The 27,827-nt window shown below is 40.2% G+C and overlaps 1 protein-coding gene across 1 annotated transcript in view; it reads left to right on the forward strand.

The window, feature by feature from the left end:
• Positions 1 to 27,827, forward strand: part of jmjd1cb (jumonji domain containing 1Cb) — a 115,642-nt gene that overhangs the window by 45,878 nt on the left and 41,937 nt on the right. Inside the window, 4 exon segments of the mRNA XM_055647189.1 lie at positions 7,021 to 7,134; positions 22,076 to 22,181; positions 24,107 to 24,231; positions 26,484 to 26,627. Coding sequence (XP_055503164.1) covers positions 7,021 to 7,134; positions 22,076 to 22,181; positions 24,107 to 24,231; positions 26,484 to 26,627 — 489 coding nt within the window.

Below are 27,827 nucleotides of genomic sequence, written 5' to 3' on the forward strand. Positions count from 1 at the left end.
TTGTGTTGACATTAAGTTGAAACAATAAAAAACAATTACAGTAAGAATTGATTGGTTTTGCAGTTTTCTTGTAAATGAAATGTGGTGCTGCACCAAGCCCAAAACGGGATACAGTTGTTGCAGACATTTCCACAGTCATTGTATCATGTATGCCATAAAGAATGCACAGGTCGTGCAAATCTGGGTGTCTGACTGGGTTACTCCAGTTGCATTATGGGTAGGACTCCATTACGATCTGATGTGTTAATGGAAATGTGTGTAGACAAGCACAAATTCATTTTAGTTGTAAACTTCGAAGCTGGATTTTTGTGGTATTTGTAGCTTGGAGACATGTCATGATTTGGTGTTTAAGAAGGAACTGCAGATGCTGGAAAATCGAAGGTACACAAAAATGCTGGAGAAACTCAGCGGGTGTAACAGCATCTATGGAGCAAAGGAAATAGGCAACGTTTTGGGCCGAAACGTTGCCTATTTCCTTCGCTCCATAGATGCTGCTGAACCCGCTGAGTTTCTCCAGCATTTTTGTGCACTGTCATGATTTGGTGTTTTGTATCTCCAAAGATGATTTAATCACAAAAAAAAAGCATTATTTTACCTTTGTTAGTTCTCAACTTGTGACATACTGACATATCTCAGTGATTACTTTAAAAGTTTATTCAAGTTTTAAAGCTAGGGGTGTTACTGGCAGGGCTAACATTCTTACACATTTACTATTAGAACACGGAACAGTACAGCGTAAGAACAGGTCGATGCAATAGAACTTTACTTATCCCAGGAGGGAAATTGACCTGCCAACAGTCATAAAGACACAAAATCCATGAAACATGAAATTAAAGTGACGAGTGGAAAGGATTGGAGATGTGCAAAGATTGGGGAGGGAGGGATGGGGGAGGGGAGTCAGTCAGTCTACCCCACTGCAGAATATCTGTGCCGAAAATGATTTCAAGACATCACTTGTCTACCTGCAAATAACCTATCTCTCTCCATTCCCTGCATATCCATATGCTTATCCAAAAGTATTTTAAATGCCACTAATGTATCTGCTACAGCCGCTACCTCCGCCAGCGCATTCCAGGAACTCGCCAACTTCTGTGTGGGAAAAAATAACTTGCTCCTTACATCGCCTTTAAAATTCACTCCTCTTATCTTAAAGCTATGTGCTCTAGTATTTAATTCTTCCGTACAGGAAAAAATATTCTGACTATATACCCTATCTGTGCCTCTCATAATTTTATATATTTCTATCAAGTCTCCAAAGCCTCCACATCCTTCCTGTAATGAGACGACCAGAACTGCATACAATACTCCAATACTGAATTCAATACTCCAAATGTGGCCTAACCAAAGTCCTATAAAGCTGCATCTTGACTTCCTGACTCGTGCACTCAATACCCCAACCTATGAAAGTAGGTATACTATATGCTTTCTATATAAATACCACTATCTACTTGTGACAGTCTTTGTGGTTAGACAATAGGTGCAGGAGTAGGCCATTCGGCCCTTCGAGCCAGCACCGCCATTCAATGTGATCATGGCTGATCATCCACAATTAGTACCCCGTTCCTGCCTTCTCCCCATATCCCCAGACTCCACTATTTTTAAGAGCCCTATCTAGCTCGCTCTTGAAAGCATCCAGAGAACCCACCTCCACCGCCCTCTGAGGCAGAGAAGTCCATAGACTCACCACCCTCTGTGAGAAAAGGTTTTTCCTTGTCTCCGTTCTAAATGGCTTACTCCTTATAAATGGCTTTATGTAGCTAAATGGCTACTACACTACTTATGTTTCCACTTTCAGGAGTTACGGTCATGGACCTCAAGTTCCCTCTATACATCAATGTTGTTAAGGGTATGCATTAAGTGTATATTTTGCCCTGACATTCAACATCCCGAAGTGCAACCCTTCACACTTGCTCAGATGAAACTCCATCTTTTTTTAGGGTAGTTTATACCCCAGCGGTATGAACATTGACCTCCAATTTCAGGTAGTTCTTGCTTTCTCCCTCTTTCCCCTCCCCTTTCCAGCTCTCCACAGCCCACTGTCTCCACCTCTTCCTTTCTTCTTCCCGCCCCCACCACCCCCACATCAGTCTGAAGAAGGGCCTCGACCTGAAACATCACCTATTCCTTTGCTCCATTGATGCTGCCTCATCCACTGAGTTTCTCCAGCATTTTTATCTACCTTCGATTTTTCCAGCATCTATAGATCATGCATGCTACACATTCCTTATCTAGTCCAGTCCAGATCTTCATCCCTACCCTGGACACACCGGTCCTATTTGTCAGTGCGTCACTCGCTCGCTTTAGATTTGATGCAGACTCGGGGATGAAAGCATGTTGTGTTCCCTCCGCTTGTACTGCAATAATGACTATGAGTTATAACCTCTATGTGTGAGTTGTGATCATTCAATACCAATGCGTCCACGATTTCTCAAGCCACCTCCTTGAGTAGCCTGGGATGCAGACCATCAGGCCCTGGGGTTTTATCAGCCTTCAGTCCCATCGGTCTATCTAACACCATTTCCTGACTAATATGAATTTCCTTCAGTTCCTCCTCCACCTAGGTCCACTGTCCCAAGTACGCCTGGAAGATTGTGTCTTCCTAGTGAAGACAGAACCAAAGTATCGGTTCAACTCGTCTGTCATTTCCTTGTTCCCCATAATAAATTCACCGGTTTCTGTATTCAAGGACTCGCATTTGTCTAATTTTTGCATCTTCACATTCCTAAAGAAGCTTTAAGTATCCTCCTTTATATTCTTGGCTAGCTCACCTTTGTACTTCATCTTTTCTCCCCTAATTGCCTTTTTAGTTACCTTCTGTTGATCTTTAAAAGTTCCCCAATCTTCTGGCTTCCTGCTCATTTTTGCTACATTATACATCGTATCTTTTATTTTTATATTGGATGGTGTAAAACTTGGTTTCATTGGAACTGCACATTTTGGTAATTAGAAAGTACTGCAAGCTTGTTGCTGATTGTACTTTTTAGTTGGTGGAAAGTGATTGAGTGTCAGGAGGATAGTCACTTATTTGCCACAGGCGATATCTAGCGTGAGACTTGCTGCAATTCCCACAATATTAATGTATTTGACTCTGGGATTAAGATGTACTGAACTTAAATTTGAACAAGAAAATGCAAGAAATACTGAATGGATTTCAGTATTTCCAAGAAAAAACTTCGTACACTGAATTACAACACTCACGGCTTGGTCTCAATTACTACCCGTGTGAATGAATTGGGCAGATTCACTCTGCTGTTAAGGGGATCATTTTCTTTGAGTTTCGAACTCCGTCCCTCCTTGCGATGAATGTTCCTAGATTGTCTCTATAGTCTCGGACTGCCCTATTATTTAATTTTTCATTCAATCTTCCAAAGAGAGATTTTGTTCTAATCCAAACCTCTCACCACTCTGAAGTCTATAATTTCAATTTGCAACTCAACTAAGGACTGAATAAACAAAAGACATCTTTCCTTATCAGGCAACAGAGTTCTTAATCATGTTGTCTGTTGATATTTTTGCTTTTCATCATATAGACCTTGCAACATGGCCTTTCCCAGACACCTTATCTTCTCAAGGCCACGCTACATAGCCACAAACTTATCTTCAGCTATGCACTCACCACATCTTCGACTCCTCCCTACCTCCCCCGGAGGGAAGGGGAAGACTAATAAATGTATGAACTATTTGTCAGTTCATCTAAATTCCATCAAGCCAATGGTTGTAATACAGTACTGCATGAGAATTGAATCATTGATAGTAATTATTGAAGTTTCATATGTAAAATTATATATGCCTGGAATTCTACTGCCATTTTCAAGGTCTTATATTGGCAAATGTCAATAGTTCATAATAGGAGGAGGGACCATAAGCCCTCCAGCATAATTGTCATTTCCTCTGCAAGTCTGGAGGACTGAAGGAGTGTGCATCTTTCTTTCTCTGAGTAGTAATTTAAGAAATGTGTGTTTCTTCTGTATGTAACATAGAAAATGACATCATGACATTTTGATTCTACATCTTGTGTATGAAACTACCATTTTGTTGTTAAATGTTGGAAGCTTTTGCTTAAAATGCCTACAATTGAATTATTTTCTCATGTGATCAACAAAAATCGCAATGATAATATCTTGACTGCTGTATGACTATGATTCTGACAGCATAATAATAATACACTTTATTGTCATTGAAAATACATACAACAAAATTTCAGGCGTACTGCTCCAACGTATCTGATAAATAATAACGAATAACAAAAACGGCAAGAAAACATCATCAGAATGTGCAATACTAACGGTATAGTGTGTGGCAGTACAAAATATTAGCTATGAGGGCTGTGTGTTCAGTGCAGAGTTCCGAGTGGTGATGGCCTTGGGGTAGAAACTGTTCGTTAATCTTGTGGTGTGTGATTTGATGGACCTGTAACACTTTCTTGAGGGCAGAAGGGCAAACAAGTGATGTGTGGGATGAGACGAGTCCTTTAGTTTGGGTGATGCCTTCCGCAGGCAACAAGAGCTATAAATCTCTTCCAGGGCCGGCAGGTGTGTGTTGGTGATCTTCTGGGCTGTATTGATGACTCTCTGCAGAGCTTTCTTGTCAATCACAGAACTGTTGCCATACCATACCAGGATGCCATATGTCAGGTCACTCTCTATGGCACAACGGTAGAATGACACTAGCAGCTGTTGTGGCAAGTTGACTTTCCTGAGTGATCTTAGGAAGTAAAGCCGTTGTTGTGCCTTCTTTACTAGAGAATGCGTGTTAGTTGGCCACCTGAGATCTGCTGAGAGGTAGGTGCCCAGGAATCTGAAACTGGAGACTTTCTCCGTTTGTGTGCAGTGGGGGATGGTCACCCTGCTTCTTCCTGGTCAATGATGAGCTCTTTTGTTTTTTTTTCTATTGAGTGCTAAGTTGTTCTCTGAACACCAGCCTATTAACCTCTGTACCTCCTCCCTGTAAGGTGACTCAACGCCCTCAGTGATCAGCCCCACCACTGTCCTGTCGTCTGCAAATTTTATGATGGTGTTTGCGCTGTGGGTCGGTATGCAGTCATAGGTATAAAGGGAGTAGAGGATGGGCTCAGCACACAGCCTTGTGGAGCCCCTGTGCTGAGTGTCAGAGTAGGGGAGTGGTGGGGACTGCAGCCAGTCCATAAGGAAGTCCTTAATCCGTAGGCAGATGTTATGCTCAAAGTCTAGTTTGGAGACCAGCCTACTGGGTATGATTGTGTTGAATGCGGAGCTGTAATCCACAAATAGCAATCGTGCGTATGCTCCCCGTTCTAGGTGGAGCAGTACAGTATGGAGGGCAATGGCAATGAGTGTATGATGAGTGTCTGGGTGTTGGAGCTGGAGTAGTTGGCATGATCGTCTCTCTCCTCTCATGACGGCCAAAGAAGTGGTTGAGCTGTTCTGCCAGAGAGGCATTGTTGCTGGTGAATGAGTTGGTCTTGTTTTTGTAGTTTGTGATGCGCTGTATACATTGCCATACGCGACGGGAGTCTGAATTTTTGAAGTGACCCGATCCTTCGCTTATAGGCTGCTTTGGCATTCCTGATGGCCCTCTTCAGGTCGGAACTGGCCGCACTATACAGCTCTGTGTTGCCGGCCCGAAAAGCCATATTGCGGGCATCATGTAGTTTGCTTGTAGGGTGAAATAAACTGAAATGCAAACACAGAATACAGTGAATGCCAGAAATCTGAGATGAAAACATAATCCTTGAAATGTTTTTTAGGTGGGCCAGTTTCTGTGGAGAGACCCTGAAACAGGTCTTTCAAATCGGCACTTTATAAGAAACTAGACCAAGTGCAGACCCGTTGGGTCTGTTCCCCCAACGTGCGGTTGTGGTGTGGGAGGCGGCATGCAGCGTCACACACATTAACTATCTCTTCCCCCCCCCCCCCCCCCGCACTCACTCTAATTACCCCCCTTGATATTATATTAATATTATTAATTTGCTCCTTTTACCCCATAACCACCCTATCTACTGACGCATAGCCCCCAACTTGCAGTCACATCTAGAGAGAGGGGGGGGGGGGGGGGGGGGGGGGGGGAGAGAGAGAGAGAGAGAGAGTAGAGGGGGTTGAGGGGGGGGGTGGGGGAGGGGGAGAGAGTGTGGAGGGAAGGGGGTAGGGGTGTGTGGATGGTAGGGGGGAGGGGTGTTTGGAGGGGAGGGGGGGTTAGGGGAGGGACGGTGGGGGAGGGGGAGAGGTGTGGAGGGAAGGGGGTAGGGGTGTGTGGAGGGGAGGGGGGGGGGTGTTTGGGGGGGAGGGGGGGTTAGGGGAGGGACAGTGGGGGAGGGGATGGAGGGGAGAGAGAGGGGGAGGGGAGGGGGGATAGGAGAGGAGGGGGGGAGAGAGGAGGGGAGAGTGAGAGAGAGAGAAGAGGGAGAGAGGGGGGGGGGGGGAGAGAGGAGAGAGAGAGAGAGGTGGGGAGAGAGAGAGTGCCATTTTACTTCAGCCCAAACCCAAACAACCATTTGCAGGCAGTGCTTTTTTACTTCAAACTAACCATATATTCATTTTCAACCCACATTAAGGGTACTCACAGTGATGTAGACATTTGTTCAGTGTCATTCAGAGCTCAGAGTGACAGACTAATTGACAGAGCTCCATCTTGCAGAGACTAATTGAGGCACACCACTTCCTGGTTTTATAATCCCTCCCCCTCCCTCCAGCAGGGGCAGCAGAGAGAATGGTGAATTTTGTAAAAACATTAATATCTCTGTCATTTTTCATCGCCGGGAAAAATCCTCGGCACACATGCGCCGGAGGGGGGCTCTGAGCGAGGTGGCCAAAAATGACGGCCGTAGGTGGCGGCGTTCTCTCGGCAATCGGAGCACAGACAGCCAAAAGCGGTCAAGAACAGATTTATTAATATAGATCATTGTATATTTCTTGAGATTTTACATGATATTTTAATTAAAGTGGCTTACCATGCTTTTATTTAATTTTGGAATCTCTGCCAAAAATGTTAAGTTGAACTGCTGGATCAATTAAGCCAAGTAAATTTGTGTCTTGTTTTGTTTAGACATTCAAATCTGTTGTGGGAAAGACTGTGCTTCATTTACTGATCGCAGTGGAATTCTTTGTGGATAAACAACTGAATTTTATACCTGGGGATAGTGCCTTCCAGGTCTACCAGGTAGGACTGTGTTCATTTTTTTTAATAAATGATGAAATATTTCATTTTCTTTGTCAAATTATAAAATTCAATTTGGAAAAATGGAAAATTATCTGATTTTGACAGTTACAATCCTTTCAATCTTATTGTGTTAATAATTCTGCAAGCTAAGGCACATATCATTGACCTTCTTTCAGTAATAAAACCCCAACGTAGACAATAGGTACAGGAGTAGGCCATTTAGCTCTTTGAGCCAGCACGCCATTCAATATGATCATGGCTGATCATCCACAATCAGTACCCTGTTCCTGCCCTCTCGCCATATCCCCTGACTCCGCTATCTTTGAGTTCTATCTAAATATCTCTTGAAAGCATCCAGAGAATTGGCCTCCACTGCCTTCTGAGGCAGAGAATTCCACAGATTCACAACGCTCAGGGTGAAAAAGTTTTTCCTCATCTCCGTTCTAAATGGCCTACCTCTAACTTGCCCTGTTTCCTTTCCCAGTTGACAGTTGTATTGACCTTGCCAATCATCTTTGGTCTTATCATCATTGTTTGTGTGAACTCTGCCAGTTGACCCACTTCTGCATCCAGAGTACACATTTGCGATGAATCAAGGCTCTTCATTTCCAATATTTTATTGACAGTGATATAATTGACTAATATATCATTCATGAATAACAACATCTTGCTGTTCTTTGTCCATCCTAACATGGTTTTTAGAAACATGTTCTGGTATTATTTCTTAAATTGCCTCAATCATAGCATCAAGTTGCACAATATTCTTAATACACATTGTTCATCAAACATTTTACCCTACAATGTTATTACATGCTCCCATTATGTTTCACCCCATTTAAACTTTAAAGGCCTTTTGTTAATACAACTCTCTTCCTTCCACACACCTTCACTTCTTGATTTCTACCTCAAATTATCTTCTCAACCTTTTCTCCAAGGCACCTTTAGTCCTTCTCTCTGTCTCAATTTTCTGTATTAATTAATATCTTGCACCTATATTCAAGAATACCATGGCCCTTCCTTTGGCAACTTTCTTATATCTTTCACTATGTATTTCTCTACTACTAACTTAATGGAAAAAGTTTTTATAACTGTAGTTACATTTCTAACAAGAACTGTTAATGTTTTAATCAATTATTTGCTGTATTAGGTTACCATTAAATCCAGCAAAATATTTATTCACCCATTTACTCACTACATCCATTTGCTCTCTCAAATTCCAGTTTGCACACAGCTGGCAAAATGATACTTCATTATTTAAGGCTTGACCAGGATTGCTCCCTGTGCTATGAAGTAGTGAGTTTAGAAAGGTTGAGCAGCTAAATGTATGACTAAGTGGCTGGTGTAGGGGACATAGTTTGAGAAATAATTTTGCAGTAGAAATCTGCTTGGGAGTGTGTGTGGAAAGTTTTTTTTTTTTTTTAAATGTTAAAGTTTAAATGGGTTGGAACATAATGGAGATATACATTAAAGTAGGATAACATGTTTGAAGAACAAAGTAGAGATATTTTTAAAATGTAAGGAGACCCAAAATGCTGGAGTAACACAGCGAGACAGGCAGCATTTCTGGAGAGAAGGGATGGGTGACGTTTCAGGTCGAGACCTTTCTTGTGTGTGAAGGGTAATGAGGGGAATAGATAAATGGGTCTTGTACCCAGAGTAAGGTGAGATGTGAAAGATTTAATAGGTGTATATATGGAACATGCTGCCAGAAGTTATGGTAGAGGCAGATAAATAAGTTTTTAAAAAAAAAGTGTTTCCAAGCTGAATGTCTCTATAATAACATCAAGCTATATTGCTGGAGCCTTCGCACTTCTGCCTTATTCACCTGCTCTTTTGAATCACCCTGAAAAGATAATGACACATTCTTTATCCCCTATGGGCACCGTCTTAACCACCTTCTTAAATATTCTCTTTTGCGTACTTCACCTGCACTTCTGAGCAAGTTTTAGATTAGAGATACAGCATGCAAACAGGCCATTCAGCCCAATGACTCCACGCCGACCATCAATCACCCATTCACTAGTTCTATGTTTATTCCACTTTTGCATCCACTCTACACATTCAGGGAAGTTTTAAAGAGGCCATTTAATCTCCAAACCACACGTCTTCGGGATATGAAAGGAAACCAGAGAGTAAACATGTGATCACAGGGAGAACATGCAAACTCCAACACTGTATCTGAGGTCGGGAATGAACCAGGTCTCTGCCACTGTGAGGCTGCAGATCAATCAGCTGTGCTACCGTGCCGCACATAAGTATGAACTCATGGGCTTCTTTATAAGATTCAGATCATCTGTTAGGATGATGCTTATTTTTCCTAACATTATCTCTTGCCAAACTAGATTTTGCAAATGCCATTGCAAAACAGTGTCATTGAGTATAATCCCTTTCTATCCTTTTATTCCGTTTTCTTATTTTTTCCTATAAGATGTGTATTTCTGGTCCCCTTAAAATCTAATGTCTCACCTTACATTTTCGACCTTTCCACGAACACATTCTTTCTGAAGAAATGACGTGCATCTATTCCTGAAGTACACTATTCCATCTCCATTTTTATTCTCAAGTTCTTGAATGTGCCTGGTCTTTTATATGTCTTTACCAGCCATTTGAATCTTTTCAGTTTGCCTTACTTGTATATTTTGCTTTTCGTGCTTCCATCTTTACAACAATTATGTAAAAAATTATTCCACATATTTGAATCACATTTCTGTAGACATTGATTTTTATTAATTTTTAACTTGCAAAACAAAAATGAAATTATCCATATTTAATGACCAATGTGTTCAATACTAGCTTAATATAGGGCATTATTAAAGGCAATTCTGGAAGATTTACACACGGTGTTTGTTTGAATGAGTTGTTTAAGATGTTAAACTGGGCATGATTTATAGTTCAGATTATGCTTTTCAAATTAAAATTTTCATTTCAAAAGGGCATGCTTTTGATATTTCCTGAATGACTTTTTATTCTGAATAGAATTTATCTGCATTGTTATTTGCACTATAATCAATGCCGCCAATGAAGGCCTCTCTTTGGGGCCTAATGTATAATCATTGTCCTATCTGATTCAAGCCAACGGCAGGGTGAAAGGGCTCCCAAACTATGGATTATTTTCTACAGTTTTATAATCCTAAATTTAAGGCACCTTTCAGTCTCTTGATGGACAAGATTTTATCCTTTGCCCTATGGACCAAGTAATTCTACGATAAGTATTTTCATAACATTAATTGGATGGAACGTGATTGATGAATTAAGGACCACTGTTTGCATTAAACTGGCCGAATTGGTTATATTGCGATTTCTATTGGGAACTAAATAAACACTTAAAAATTACTTCTACTACTCCCTGCAGTAAGTAGTCAGATATCATCATCTCTTGATTGATTGAAAGATACTGCACAGAAACGGGCCCTTCGGCAACCGAGTCCACGTTAACTATCAACCACCCGTTCATACTAGTTCTGTGTTATCCCAAACAATTATTTTTATAAAGCGTTTTTTCTATAATCAAAGTTTGTTGGGAACATTTCTATCGCATTATAGCAGAACAGGTATATTTTACTTCATTTGGCAGATTATTTTAGTTTAAATCTTATTACCTTTATTTTTGAAACTAACTTCCACCAGGAAATCGTCAATGGAACTTTCAACATTTGCAAATTATGCCAGGAAAGAAAGTGTGAGTAGAATGGTAATTGGGCAGATCATAAGTAAAATCATAAGTAAAATATTAGAAACCAATAGAAAGAAAAATCAATGTAAATATTGACTGCTGCCTCACAGCTCCAGTGGCCCTGGTTTTAAAGTGAGAGAGATGGACCCTGGTTCGTCTTGTGGCTCCAGAGTCTATGATAGATGCTGGTTCTATCCTGACCTGCTGTTTTGTGGTGATTGCATGCTCTGTGACAGAATAAAAATTGAATTAGTGCAAAGGGGATGGTTGATAATCGATGTGGACTAAGTGGGCTGAAGCTGTGTCTCACTGTGACTCTTTAATTCGATGACTTTATAAAATGTAAGAAAAAACAGAAAATTGGGAAGGGAGAATAGAATAAAGGTAGAGGAGTTGGTTTAAAAAAATGCATGTCTTCACTACCACCTTTGGTAACTTACTTGGAATGAATTGTCATTAGAAAGCACTTGAACAGATACTTGATAAAAAAAAAAGATGTCAAGGGATGCAGACCTAATGTGGGCAAATGAGATTAGCATAGACAGACATCGTGGTTGGCATGGACAAGGTAGGTCCTAAAGGTCATGTCTTTGCTGTGTGCTTCAATGAAAATTGCCGAGTTTTAAAAATAAATGGTTCCTTGTGCTTGCTCAAGAAGACAAGGATGATTGTAGTTGGTCGATTGATACAATGTATCAATCAGATGAGGGACTTGGCTTTGTAAGAGAAAGGCATTTTATGGCATTTCTATCCCAGTAATAGGAGTGATTAATTATGGCAACAAAGCTGGGGTGGATAAGTTCATGTTCACTGCCAATGCTTAGCTTGCAGATTTATACAGCTGGCAGCATGCCTGAGTGATCGACCAAAGAATATGTGTCTCTTTCACAAACAACATGATTGCTGAAATTGTACATGATTCAGTTTGAACATGCAGCACTTTGTCTCGCTTGCAAGATTCTGTGTAATTTAAGTTTTACCTTTTCAATAAATGAGGCTGGTTCCATTGTTCAAGGGAAATGCCACATATTTAGTTGCTATTTCTTACTACCTGGTTTGTTGATTTGAATTAAAATATCTGACGTTGTTGAGCATATATAACCTATAATCTCCAGGAAACCATTTTTGATGTAAAATACATAGCCAATATTTCTATGAATCCGAGAGAAGAAAAAAATCTCATTTAAGGGAAATACTTGTTAGATCTAAAGTTTTCTCAATCAAATTGTTTCTATTATCATAGGAAGGTTCTTCATAAATGAGATTATCATAAGAAGGTTCCATATGAATGTGTATGGGTTGCACATGGGAAGTTGCTGAATCTTATAATATTTAAGAATAAGTCCATGTTATTGAAAATTTGCCAATAAAAGATTAGTCTAATTTAAGAAAGAGCAAGAAGTGTGTCCTTAACCATGATCTGTTGTGTAAGTTCCATGAAGGACAGTTTATGATTGTGATTACTGTGAATAGTACCACGTGTGCTAAGATTATTTAGTATTTTTATAGTATTGATTTTTTTTTTAATGTTGTCTACTAAGTTTGAAGAGTTTTGCAGAGACAGTGTCATATTTTTCCAGTGCTTTGCATTGCCTCATTAGGCTTTTCAGTTGTCAAAACTATGTAGATAGGGAAACTCATTGCTGCCTGGTGGAATAGGTTTTGTGTTTAGTCTGGGGGTTTCACCTTGAATACTTTTTTCCTCAATCAAACAAAGACTTTGTTGATGCACTGGATGGATGGTGACACACTCTCCCTACTACTCTAGTTCTCCCCTTTACCCACTGTCTTGCTCTCCCCTTTATCTGCTCCCACGCCCTCCCCGAAACTGCTCAACCTCTCTCCCCCTTGGTCCCTTCTGCTGCCTTTCGCCTCAGCCCCCTCTCTTGTTCGCCTATCCCGTTCCTTCTAGCCCATAAAATGCGCATAGTAATTCAGTATTAATGAACACCAAAGATAGACACAAAAAGCTGGAGTAACTCAGCGGGATCGGCAGCATCTCTGGAGAGAAGGGAATGATGACGTTTTGGGTTGAGACCCTTCTTCAAACTGGTTAGGGATAATGGAAACGAGAGATATAGACGGTGATGTGGAGAGCTAAAGAGAAATGAATGAAAGATATGCAAAAAAAGTGACGATGACAAAGGAAGCAGGCCATTGTTAGCTGTTTGCAGGGTGAAAATGAGAACTTAGTGCGAATTGGGTGGGGGAAGGATAGAGAGAGAGAGAGGGAAAGGGAGAGGGAACTGAAGTGAGAGAAATCAATATCCATCCCACTGGGCTGTAAGCTGCCCAAGCGAAATATGAGAGGCTGTTCCTCCAATTTGCGTTTAGCCTCACTCTGACAATGGAGGAGACCCAGGACAGAATGGTCTGTGTAGGACCCAGGACAGACAGGTCTGTGTAGGACACAGGACAACAAGTTGAAGAACATCAAACTGCAGGGCAGGTGATCTGCAGCACATTGTTCTCAACCAGTTTACAGATTTTAACAGCTTGAAACTTAAAACAAAAATAGACCTTAAGTTGAGACTTTTCCAAAATGTGTCCATAAAATGTCTTTAGGATTTCCTTGCCAAGAAGAACCTATTGATCCAATGATGACGATGAGGATGAGATTGATGTGGCTTGGGGAAATGTATTGAAAACTATGAGATGCATTGCCAATTATCTTGTTGATTAACATCAATCAATGTAAAAGGGTAATGCGATACTATCATCAGACGGGATACGTTTATGGAACCTGTAGTATGTTATTTGTGGTAAGAAGAGGACTGAATGAATCAATTGTAATAGCAAGAGATACTAAAGATACATTGAGGTTGGAAAAATGTTTGTTATATTAAAGTGGAGATATTTGGCAGCCCGTTGAATGCTAATTTCTTTTTCATGTGTCATTTATGGTGTAGAGGAAATGCACAGGAAAGAACATAAGACATAACAAGTGAAAGAGAGGAAAATTCCCCCTTGTCCTCACCTTCGCCCCCTACCAGCCATCACATACAACAGATCTTCCTTCGACATTTTCGCCACCTCCAATGGGATCCCACCACTGGCCACATCTTCCCATCTCCTCCCCTTTCGGCCTTCCTCAGAGACCATTCTCTCTGTAACTCCCTTGTTAATTCATCCCTTCCCACCCAAACTGCCCCCTCTCTTGGTACTTTCCCTTGCAACCGCAGGAAATCAAAGACAAAGTTAAATTTATTCGCCACATGCACCCGAAGGTTCAGTGAAATTAATTTGCCAGCAGCGATACACTTAAAAAGAACACACAATAGAATTTAACACAAACATCCGCCACAGCATTCTTCACTGTGTTGGAAGGCAATAAAGTTCAGTCATTCCTCCTCCTTTGTTAATCCGTGGTTGGGGCCATAAACACTCCGTAGTCGCTGCTACGGACAGCCCGATGTACAGGCCCTCCGGCGGGATGATTTAAACTCCGACGTCTGGACCGCGGCTCGGAGTGCTACACTTGTCACTTTACCTCAGGATGCTACACGCCTTGACTCCATCCTAGGACCCAAGCAGTGTTTCCAGGTGAGGCAGAGGTTCACCTGCACCTCCTCCAACCTCATCTATTACATCCGCTGCTCTAGGTGTCAGCTGCTCTACATCGGTGAGACCAGGCACAGGCTTGGCGATCGCTTTACCCAACATCTCTGCACAGTTCGCATTAACCAACCTGATCTCCTGGTGACTCAGCACTTCAACTCCCCCTCCCATTCCGAATCCGCCCTTTCTGTCCTGGGCCTCCTCCATGGCCAGAGTGAGTCCCATTGCAAATTGGAGGAGCAGCACCTCATATTTTGCTTGGGTAGTTTACACCCCAGCGGAATGAACATTGACTTCTCCAATTTCAGGTAGTCTTTGCTTTCTCCATCCTTCTCCTCCCCTTCCCAGCTCTCCCACAGCCCACTGTCTCCGCCTCTTCCTTTCTTCTTCCCGCCCCCCGCCCCCACATCAGTCTGAAGAAGAGTCTCGACCCAAAACGTCACCTATTCCTTCACTCCATAGATGCTGCCTCACCCGCTGAGTTTCTCCAGCATTTTCGTCTACATTCGATTTTTCCAGCATCTGCAGTTCTTTCTTAAAAAATTCAAAGACATGATCAGATTATCACTGACTAGTTAGGTGTGAGAATTTTCATGGCAGATTTGAGTTTAAGTAGATTTTGGAGCTGAATTTGCATTTGCTTGAAATTATTAACATTTACAGTACTGGGAAGTTAGAAGTATACATGCTTAAGATATAAAAATATAATTTAACACGGCTTCAGCATATAGTTGAAGCATAATTAAGAATTGACACCCGAGAGTTTGGATTTTTATGTTCATTTTTGTTTGTTTTAAATACTCCTGGAATATTGAAGCATGTTGTCTACACTAAAAAAATATCTGGTGGAAAATAGTACAACTTAAGGTAGTTTGTTGGATTTATGATATAGAAACTGTTACTCCAGCATAGATTGAGGAACAGGAAACTATGTGAGACAACATGAGGTTTAAAATTAGACCTGTTGCATTATGTTTGAATGATATTTATTTTTTAGAGAAATTAACATAACAGAATCATTGCATTGTTACAGTGCAGGAGAAGCCATTTTTGCCCCTTGAATCTGTCTCGGCTCTTGGTAGCGCAATCTACTAAAGGGCCTGTCCCACTGCACGAGGTAATTTATGAGTTCTCCCGAGTTTCCCCCGATTCGAACTCGGAGAATTAGGGTGATATCCGTTCGTAGGTAATCGGGGTTCTCGTGGACATTTTTCACAGTGCTGAAAAAACGTCACGAGTTACCGCGTTTCCCGAGTACCCGCTGTTAGCATTACAAGCCGCTACAAGACATCCACGCGCTCCGACGAAGCCGCTACGTACATTCTACGTACTTACCACGAGTTTGATTTTTTTTAAATCTCAGGAGAGCTCTTGAATTACCTCGTACAGTGGGACAGGCCCTTAAGTCTTGTTCCCTACTCTTTCCAGGTTTGCACATAGACTTCAAATATTTAGCAAATTCCTTTTGGACAATCGCAAACTGTACTCTCCCCAGTTTTAGGTAGTGGATTACAGATTGTAACTGCCCATGGTGTAAAGCATTTTCCCCATATCATTGTTGATCTTAATTACATTAAATCTGTATTGTCTGACCCTCGACACCTCTCCATTTCCGGATACAGATTTTATTCATTTGTCTTGCCTAAATCTTGTATGGTTGATGAAATTGTCATTCCCACTTGTTAAAAGCTGACTCAGACTGGATAAATTATGTACTTTAACCTCTGCCAGTTTATCTAAGTATTTAATGAATTTCATGTTTATGCCATCTTTGCTACCTTCCCTTTTGTTGATTCTTGCCAGCATACGCTTGATAAATTTAGCGACAAAGTGTTTATTAACTATTTCAGCCTTGACCTTAGTCTCGTTGCAGTTAGTTAGTCTTAACTAATTAGTCCAAACTCTTTGTACCATTTTCTATTTATCAGCTTGAGACATTTTCAGATCATTTTTACATGAGTCTATCATTTCATCCAGAGTATTTGCTTTTTCACTCTTCTGTGAACTGCTGCTTCACAGCCTGGATGACCCAGTGGGTCACATCTGCACTGGCAAATTTTATGTGGCCTACAACTTAATTCAAAATGGGTAATGCAATGTCCTGATTGGGCTACATGCTGAGCACTAGTGCTGTGAGCTTTCAGTATTCAATCTGCTTCTAATTTGTAATATTAACCTGACTTGTCAAACATTCCCTTTGTCATCTTCGTCATGCTACCCGTCTCCTTCATCTGTCAAGAGGTTCTGGCTTTGATTGCTGTGACTTTTTGACTCAGTGGGGATTACCTAGACTATATTCACATCATTTTTTTCTTTAAATCCTATATATTGTTTTGCTGTGTGCCAGTATTTGATTTCAATTAACCGGGGACAGTTCTCTCCTCATGCCATTGAAGTTGCCTTTTTTTAGTTGAGAATTTCTCAATTAGATTGCTGTTTGTCCTTGGCCATTGCAAAACTTGATTTACAGTACTATTAGCACTGTATCCCACGTGTTCCCAGACTAACCCTTGGTACATTTCATTCCTAGGAGCACATCCATCACTGTTATCTTCCACTGATTATCCTACAAATTCCGGCCTTTCTTTGTCCTCAAACAATGTACCTAATAATGTTGGAGTTACCAGTTGCTTTACATCTCTTACCTCATTCTGTAATCTCACACTAGATTTGCAGTTCTACCTCCTTGTCACTATTTGGTGACCAGGAGAAAATACCCAGTTACGCATTGTTTCCTATATTAAACATTATGGGTAGAGCCTTTGTCTCCTGAAGAATATTTCCCATGTCTTCCTTAAGTATGCAGTAACTACTACCACACGTCCTCCCCTTTTTATCCTTCCCTGTCTTTCCTGGACATCTTGTAACTCAAAGTATTTATTGCACTAGCTTGCCCATTTTTATTTAGACCCATAGATCAAACCAAAGTTCCTAACGGAAAAATAAAGTTAATTGAATGTTGAATGAATTAATGAAAATTTCCCAACGCATCACCGGTTCCTCCCCCCAGCTCACCAACATACTAGATAACCACAATTTGTGCAGTTGTGCACTACATGCCAAGCTCATCTTTGGCTTTGGTGTAGTCCTTACCTGCTCCTTCTTCCTACAGTGCTGCTTCTTCATTGAGCTCTCATTGGAGTCTCAACTATAACAAAGGTGGCTTACATGATTCTGTATAAAGTGGAACATCAGTGTATGCAGTTTTCTGCAGGAAGTATAAATTTGGTATGTATATTGGCCTGATGATTTAATACAGCAAGGTGCAAAAAAGACAGAGTCTAAGTTATTGTAGATCATTATGAAATCAAGTGTGGTGAGCTGGAACATAAACAACAAAGGAAAGTGGAAGCAGACATTTCAGCCCATCATACCTGCCATGCCATTCGGTAATATCATTGCTAACCTTTTCCCTCTGTGTCATTTTCCTGCACTGACCCCAGAGCCCTTGATTCCTTTTTTGGAAATACATTGAGTGATTCTAATTCATGGGTTGAGAACTCCGAAGATCACTGCCCTCTGGGTGAAGTATTTTCTTCTCATTTATGTTTCGAATGGCTGACACCTTAATTTGCGACTGTGATGGAGATAACAGACTGCAGGTCTTGGAATCTTGACCAATGAAACAAACCGTTGGTGGGGGGACCTGACCTGAAAAGACGTATGCTAGCAAAAGTACTTGTATCGGTGCTGGGTCTCATTGTTGTCGTAATCGTAATTAATTTATTAGCCAAGTATGTTTTGCAACATACGAAGAATTTGATTTTCCATACAGTCATACCAAAAAAAGCAACAAGACACACAACTACATAAAAAATAACATAAACATCCACCACAGTGGCTCCACCAAATTCCCCACGATGATGGAAGGCAATAAAGTCTTATTTTCTTTCCTCCTTTTCTCCTGCGGTCAGGGCAGTCGAACCATCCGCAGTCGGGGCTATCGAAGCTCCCGCGTCGGGGCGGTCGAAGCTCCTGCGGCTTGGAGCTCCTTGGCAAACCAGCTCCGGAATGTTAAGTCCGTTGGAGTTCCCGAAGTCGATCCCCAGCAAGAGGCCGCCAGCTCCACAATGTTAGGCCACAGTGTGGACAGAGATACGATACGAAAAAAGTTGCATCTCCATCGAGGAGAGATTAAAAAAAGTTTTCCCCACCCCCCACATAATACAAAACTAAAGATACACTAAAATATACGTTTACTAGAGACTAAAAACAACAAAGAAGAAAAAGACGAGAGACCGTTGGCAGAGGCAGCCATTGTTCAGCGCCACCTGCTGGTCCATTAATTATATTAACAATTTGAATGTAAATATAGGTGGCATTGTTCGTAAATTTGCAGATGACACTAAAGCTGGTGATATAGTTGACAGTAAAGAAGATTATCCAAAATTACAACGGGATTTTGATCAACTGGACTAAAAGGCTGAGGAATCGCTGATGGAATTTTAATTCAGATAAAGATGAGGTGTTACATTTTGGTAAGACAAGCCAGAACAGGACTTGCACAATAAATTCTAGAGCCCTGAAGAATGTGGTAGAACAGAGACAAAGGGTGCAGATACATGGTTCCGTGAAAGTGGTTATACAGGTAGACATGGTGGTGATGAAAATATTTGGCACACTTGCCTTTGTTAGTCAGAGTCTCGAGTACAGGATCGACACAAAGTCGTGGAGTAACTCAGTGGCTAGGCAGCATCTCTGGAGAAAAAGAATAGGTGATATTTTGGGTTGGGACCTTCAGACTGAAAAAGGAAAAACATTGATTAATCAAAGATAATCTTGACCTTTCTCAGAACTTTGTCTGGATAGGCTGGGTATGTTTTCCTTGGAGTATGTGACTGAGGAAGAGCCTGATGAGATCTACAGAACTATGAGAGGCAAAGATTGGGTAGATAGTAAGAACCTTTTCTCCATAGCAGATGTGTCCATAGCCTAAGGGCATTTGTTTAACATCAAGAGTAGGAGGTATAGAGGAATTGGGAGAAGAATATTTCACCAAGGGCTTAGTTGGAATTTGCAATGCATGGAGTGGTGAGGGCGGATTCGCCATATTTAAGTATCTAAATGAGTACTTGATTTGCATTGGCATCAATGGTGATGAAACAAATGGAATTGATATAGATAGATACTTGATGGTTGGCATGTTCATTGTGGGCCAAAGGGTATATTTCTGTGCTGTATGAATGCAAATGAAATATTAGTGTGTAAAAAAGATTGTTGCAAGGAAGTACAAAACGTACATTGTATTTTGCAAAGTCTGCGATAATGTATCAACTGATGACACAAAAGTTAGTGGTTTTGCAGATAATGAAGATGGTTGTGAACGATTGCAGCAGGATCTGGATCGATTGGCCAAGTGGGTGGAGGAATGGTTGGAATTTAATACAAAGAAGTGTGAGGTGTTGCATTTTGGGACGTCGAACAAGGGCAGGACCTACACAGTAAATGATAGGCCTCTGGGTAGTGTTGTAGAGCAGAGGGATCTAGGAGTACAGGCGCATGGTTCCTTGAAGGTCGAGTCGCAGGTAGATAAGGTGGTCAAAAAGGCTTTTGGCATGTTGGCCTTCATCAGTCAGAGTATTGAGTATAGAAGTTGGGAGGTCATGTTGCAGTTGTAATAGACGTTGGTGAGACCGCATTTAGAATATTGTGTTCAGGTCTGGGCACCATGTTATAGGAAAGATATTGTCAAGCTTGAAAGGGTTCAGAGAAGATTTACAAGGATGTTGCCAGGACTAGAATGTGAGCTATATGGAGAGGTTGAGTAGTCTGGGTCTCTATTCCATGGAGCGCAAGAGGATGAGGGGAGATCTTATAGAGGTATACAAAATCATGAGAGGGATAGATCGGGTAGATGCACGGAGTCTCTTGCCCAGAGTAGGGGAATCGACCAGAGGACAAAGGTTCAAGGTGAAGGAGATTTAATAGGAATCCGAGGGCTAACCTTTTCACATAAAGGATGGTGGGTGTATGGGACAAGCTGCCAGAGGAGGTAGTTGAGGCTGGGACTATCCCATTTGGATGGATATGGACCAAGCGCAGGCAAGTGGGACTAGTGTAGCTGGGACATTGTTGGATGCTGTCGGCGAGTTGGGCCGAAGAGCCTGTTTCCACATTGTATCACTCTCTGACTATGACTCATACATAGATGATTGAATAGTCAATAGTTTAAAAAAAACATGACAAATATTTTTTAGGTTATACATAGAAAAATACAGCACAGGAACAGGCCTTTCAACCCATAAGGTCAATAGACAATAGGTGCAGGAGTAGGCTATTCGGCCCTTTGAGCCAGCACTGCCATTCAATGTGATCATGGCAGATCATCCCCAATCTGTACCCCGTTCCTGCCTTCTCCCCATATCCCCTGACTCCGCTATCTTTCAGTGCCCTTTCTAGCTCTCTCTTGAAAGTATCCAGAGAACCGGCCTCCACCGCCCTCTGAGGCAGAGAATGCCACAGACTCACAACTCTATGTGAGAAAAAGTATTTCCTCATCTACGTTCTAAATGGCTTACCCCTTATTCTTGAACTGCATTCCCTGGTTCTGGACTCCCCCAACATTTGGAACATGTTTCCTGCCTCTAGTGTGTCCAAATCCTTAATATTCTTATATGTTTCAATAAGATACCCTCTCATCCTTCTAAACTCTAGAGTATACAAGCCTAGCTGTCCCATTGTCTCAACATATGACAGTCCCGCCATCCCGGGAATTAACCTTGTAAACCTACGTTGCACCCTCAAAAGCAAGAATGTCCTTCCTCAAATTAAGGGACCAAAACTACAAACAATATTCCAGGTGTGGTCTCACTAGAGCCCTATACAACTGCAGAAGGACCTATACTCAACTCCTCTTTTTATGAAGGCCAACAATTTGAGAATGGATATAATTCATAGCTTGAGAGGGTTTCCCAATTTCAGAAAATGAAATAAATTAGATCTATATTCTTTGGCATTCAGTAGAATGAAGGGTAATCTTACCAATGATAGGTCATTGGGATATTGAAAGAAAACATAGATAATTCCTTGATCTTTCAAAGGTTAAAGGGAAGTGAAGTTCTAGCAGAGGAGGAAATTGTCCACGGTCAGATCAGTATGATCATAATGACTGATGGGGCAGTCATGAACACATAATACAGAGTGGCATTTGATTATCAATCAGAGAGCTACTTTTTGAATAATATGTTAAATATAATGGGTGATAAAATCAAAATATTTTAACACCATATTTTTGTTTCATTTTCTCACTTTATTTCCCCTAAGGCTTGAGTAACTGTTGAATCATGGCCATTTGGCACATTGCTCTAAGTAAAATCTTATGTTGAATCTTCAGCCTGCTATTGAAGTGGCTTATCTGAAAAATTGAGTCCTCAGTGTAGTTGGACAACAAGGTTGGGTTCCATTGCTATCTCCTTGTTCGATACTTTAGTCCCTGCTGTTACATCTTACATTCTTCCACAGAATATTTGAACATTTTTGTTTTAATTCTCAACCTCTTTTCATTGAGATATAAATTATAGGAATCTACTTCAATCGTCATTGGTCCAAATCTGCAATTTTTTTATTTAATGTGTTTAGATGAATAAATGTGTTTAGATTGGTGTGCAGTAAAGAAGTATTGCTTTTCTGAGTAATGCATGCTTAATATTAAATAATGCAATCATACTGAATTTTTTTAAATAACAAAGGCACTTGTTATTTTTTTTAAAGGATGATATAGACAGTCTGAGCCCAGTTCTCAGGGACAACCCCCCGCTTCATGAAGAAGTAAAAGCCTGGGTTAAAGAACAAAAGGTTCAGGAAATTTTTATGCAAGGTATTGTTTTGTGTTTATCTCGTTGTCTTGTGTAGAATTATTAGGCTCCATTGTATTATTTATTTAATTTTCACAGGATATGGAATGGTTTCAGCCGGAATGAGGCCAATTGGCCTTTTGAGTATGGATTGACTCTATTTTTCCACAAACCAGCAAATCCCTCTTTCCTGTACTCCCTTCCACTTTTGCAATTTTATTCTTTCAGATACTTATACAGCTCCCTTCTGAATAGTACTGTTGAATCTGCATCCACTAACTCAACCAGCAGTATATTTCACTTTGATTTTAAAAGAATCTCCTGACTTCCTCTACTTTGACGATTCTGTGTCCCCGGGTTCTGGCCTCCTCGGCTTCTATCTACTCTGTCTATACCCTTCACAATTTTAAATACTGCCATCAGATCCTCTTTTAATCTCCTCTGTTCCAAGGTCACCCCAACTTCTGCAGTCCACCCACTTCACTAAAGCCCTTCAGCCCTGGAGTTATTTTAGTAAATCTAATCTGTAAAGTCTTTATGAAACCTACACATCTCTCCCTCTTTTTTTGTTTTAAATAGACAATCCTATATTCTGTTGACCATATTTGCAACCTTCCCTGTCACTTTTAAAGGAATTGTGCATATCCCCAGATATCTGTGTTCTTGTAAAGTATTTGAAATTATGCCTTCTCGTTTATATCATACCTTCTTCCTTCCAAAATGTAATTTGTTACATTTGTCAGCATAATATTTTAATCTGCTCTCCTCTGTCATTTTAAGCATTCTACCCCTAATACGCACTCAAAGGGAAATCTAATGCACATTTTCTGCCAGTTGGAAAGATTGTTTTTAACTATTACTCCTGGTCTTCTATTAATTAGCTACTTTTTTCCCTGTGACTACATCTCTTTATTTCAAAGCTATCAATCTTGATGAAAGACCTCTTATGTTGTACCTCATCAAGCCAAAGTCCATATATAGCATATCAACTACATTTCCCTCCTCAACCATCTTTGTTACTTTGTCAAAAAACATTGTCAATAGATGAACATGTTTGTGTTGAATAATTTCATGCCATCTTTCTCTGATCAATCCACACATGTCCCACATGTCCATATGACATATATTCTGTTCCTAATATATTGTTTGTCAAACTTTCCTCAAAGCGAAATGTAAGATGACCATTCTGCAGTTATTAGGTTTATCTCTGCTCCCTTTTTTTTAACAAGGATGTAACACTTATGATTTTCCAGTCCTTAGTACCGCTTTTTCATCCTGTTCTACAAAATATTTCCGTCATAGTCTTTCATCAGCAATGCCTCTCTTTTCGCACCCTTTCCTATTTACATGCTCGGAATATTTTGGGGTTACCTTCATTGTTTACTGCCATCTTTACTCACAATGTCTTTGTTTCGTATTTCCTTTTTAAAAATTATCTTTATAACTTCCTGTAATCAGCTTGGTTCTTGAATGTTAGCAACCTGACAGCTATCTTTTTTTTGCTCTAGTTTTCACTACGTTTTTAATCATCCAAACAGTCTGTTCTTTGCTTTCACTACCTTTCTCTGTAAAAGGATGTTCTTATTTTTGACTGATATATCCCCACCTTAAACGTAAAGGTCTCCGGTTGTTTAACTACTGTGTTGTCGGCTGAGCATTGAATCCCGTTAAACCAGCCCATCTCTCATCCCAATAACATTGGTCCTTCTCCAGTAACTTTTTAATCTCGGAATAGTTAATGTTCTTTTCCATATTCAAGCTGTGATAAAAGCACTGATTCATTATCATTTCTAATGCTTAGATACGTGCATGATGATTTTAAATAGTCAATTATTTTAGGATGATTTATTCAACTTTTACAACATCAAAATTGATGCAAACATTATTTTTGGCCCATTCTCTTCCTATGCGATGACTAGTTGCTCAATTTGTGCTTTACACCTTGCAGGTCCCTATTCATTGAACGGCTATAGAGTACGAGTGTACAGGCAAGATTCTGCCACCCAGTGGTTCACTGGTATCATTACTTACCATGATCTTTTAAGTCGCACTATGATCGTGATGAATGACCAGGTAAATAGATTTGAGGAAATGCTTATTTGGGTTGCATGAATTTGTTCATTATCTTTTTAAAAATTAAATGCAAGCAATGCGCAAGTTTCAGTTAAATTAACCGTTCCTTAACTTTGCATATTTTATGATTACACTGTGCCCTCCACAATGTTTGGGACAAAGATCCATCATTTTTTATTTGCCTCTGTACTCTGCAATTTGTGATTTGTAATAGAAAAAAATCACATGTGGTTAAAGTGCACATTGTCAGATTATATTAAAGAGTATTTTTATACATTTTGGTTTCACCATGTAGAAATTACAGCTGTGTTTATACCCCCCCATTTCAGGGCACCATAATGTTTGGGACACAGAGTTTCACAGGCGTTTGTAATTACTCAGGTGTGTTTAAATGCCTCCTTAATGCAGGTATAAGAGAGCTCTCAGTGCGTAATCTTTCCTCCAGTCTTTCCATCACCTTTGGAAACTTTTATTACTGTTTATCAACATGAGGACCAAAGTTGTGCCAATGAAAGTCAAATAAGCCATAATGTTACTTAGAAACAAGAATAAAACTGTTAGAGACATCAACCAAACTTTAGGCTTACCAAAACCAACTGTTTGGAACATCATTAAGAAGAAAGAGAGCACTGGTGAGCTTACTAATCGCAAAGGGACTGGCCGACCAAGGAAGACCTCCACAGCTGATGACAGAAAAATTCTCTCTGTAATAAAGAAAAAATCCCAAACACCTGTCTGATAGATCAGAAACACTCTTCAGGAGTCAGGTGTACATTTATCAATGACCACTGTCCGCAGAAGACTTCATGAACAGGAATACAGAGGCTACACTGTAAGATGCGAACCACTGGTTAGCCACAAAAATATGATGGCCGGGTTACAGTTTGTCAAGAAGTACTTAAAAGAACAACCACAGTTCTGGAAAAAGGTCTTGTGGACAGATGAGACGAAGATTACCTTATTATCAGAATGATGGCAAGAGCATGGAGGAGAGAAGGAACTGCCCAAGATCCAAAGCATACAACCTCATCTGTAAAGCACGGTGGTGGGGGTGTTATGGCCTGGGCATGTATGTCTGCTGAAGGTACTGGCTCACTTATCTTCATTGATGATACAACTGCTGATGGTAGTAGCATAATGAATTCTGAAGTGTGTAGACACATCCTATCTGCTCAAGTTCAAACAAATGCCTCAAAACTCCTTGGCCGGCGGTTCATTCTAGAACAAGACAATGATCCCAAACATACTGCTAGAGCAACAAAGGAGTTTTTCAAAGCTAAAAAATGGTAAATTCTTGAGTGGCCAAGTCAATCATCCGATCTGAACCCAATTCAAGTTCAAGTTCAAGTTCAAGTGAGTTTATTGTCATGTGTCCCTGTATAGGACAATGAAATTCTTGCTTTGCTTAAGCACACAGAAAATAGTAGGCATTTACTACAAAACAGATAAATGTGTTCATATACCATGATATAAATATATACACACATACACAGCATGCCTTTTATATGCTGAAGAGAAAACTATAGGGGACTACCCCCCAAAACAAGCATAAGCTAAAGATGGCTGCAATACAAGTCTAGCAGAGCATCACCAGAGAAGACACCCAGCAACTGGCGATGTTCATGAATCGCAGACTTCAAGCAGTCATTGCATGCAAAGGATATGCAACAAAATACTAAACATGACTACTTTTATTTACATGACATTGCTGTGCCCCAAACATTATGGTGCCCTGAAATGGGGGGTTTATGTATAAACACTGCTGCAATTTCTACATGGTGAAACCAAAATGTATAAAAATGGCCTTTATTAAAACCTGACATTGTGCACTTTAACCACCTGATTTTTTTCTATTACAAATCTCAAATTGTGGCGTACAGAGGAAAATAAATAAATGACGGGTCTTTGTCCCAAACATTATGGAGGGCACTGTATATTTGTTTCCACCTTAATGTAGGTGATGACACACACTATGGTTCAGTTTTCCTGGTGCTAGAAAAATGTACTTACCTTACCAAAGTGGCAGTTTTTAATATATAAACCACAATAACAAACATTGACAGGTCATTTAACAAAATGAAACAATAGTAACATCCAACAACCAGTTGAGGATGAGAAATATTACCAGTGCTGATTGGCATTAATATGCTGTTAATTCAATACAGTGTACAGTATTCTGACATGAGAACACTAAACATATTTTTTTTTTGTGGCCTATTGTAAATGCTGTCCTGCTTTTGTGAACAAACCAGGTGCTAGAACCACAGAATGTCGATCCTTCTATGGTACAAATGACTTTTTTGGATGATGTTGTTCATTCTCTGCTGAAAGGTGAAAACATTGGCATCACATCAAGACGAAGGTCTCGCTCTAATCAAAACAGTCCTGCAGTTCATGTGAGTTTGTCAGAATCTTATTATTTAATGTGAATGTGAATTGCTCCTGTGTTTCCAGACAGCAAATCCAATTTGTTTCTACAATGCCTGTTTGTTTGTTTTTTAACACAGTGGTCAAGTGGCTGGAAGCGGTTGGACTTCAGCAATATGATTCACTTGTTCCAATAGTATGACATGGCGAGTTTTAACGGCCACACTTTTTAGCATAAAAATGGATGCAGTACAGACTGTGTGAGAGCAATGGCACATCTGCATCTGACCTCCAACTAGATGGATACCTCTGCACTTGCAGCTAACCAGTTTGCTAAGAATTACGAGCTAGTTGGCAGTTCATTCTAGCTAATGTTCATCACCTAAGCTAAATTAGAAACAAAGCTTATTTTATATTTTACTGCCATAAATGTATATGGATGGGACGCTATTATTCCCCATCCATGGAGAAGCTTTAAATTAATTTTCTTAAACATAAATGTTTTATTCTTCTACGTTATTAATGTTTAGTTCCTAATTTTAAATCTATCTTGAGCGTTCACATACTTGATCCAATTTGTATTCCATAGATGTTAATTGCTGCCCTTAAACAGAATACATCAAATGGGAAAATATATAGTTGGCAATTGTAGTCTTGACTGCTGGCTTTTTCCCAATTAACAGATTAGAGTTTGACCTTCTGAGTTGCTGTAGCCTTCCAGAGATGTTCAAACATTTGCAGATTTCTCAGCACTTATGCATGTTGCAGGTAGTTGGATCGTTACAGGGTAATTCCCTTTTTTATTTGCTTTAATCCAGTTAGTTTCAAGTTATTTATTTTAGTGTTTCTTAAATATATATAAAAAAACTTGTTATAGTCTTTGTTTTTAACAGTGAATTTTGAATGTTTTATAAATATCTGGGATAATTTAAAATATTTGACTTCAAGATAGCTTTGATAGCTTCGAGCTCGGGACTGCCCAAGCAATTCTACGGGAAGAGCCTGTTAGTTATGCCCTGTGTTTACTAGCCCTGCGATCCAACGGAAGACTGCACCTGAGGATCCACTTCAAGTGTAAATGATCTTCAAAGGCTGATGACCAGCCAGTTGAGACAGCTAACTGATCCATGTAAATCCACCCTGATGATCTGGTATTCCTTAAAATTATTAATGAAAATGAGTAATTTCTAAAAGGTCGCATGAAAACTTACAACTCTTTTCTTGAAAAG

The sequence above is a fragment of the Leucoraja erinacea genome, chromosome 15 (genome assembly GCF_028641065.1).
Source record: "Leucoraja erinacea ecotype New England chromosome 15, Leri_hhj_1, whole genome shotgun sequence".
Taxonomy (NCBI): domain Eukaryota; kingdom Metazoa; phylum Chordata; class Chondrichthyes; order Rajiformes; family Rajidae; genus Leucoraja; species Leucoraja erinaceus.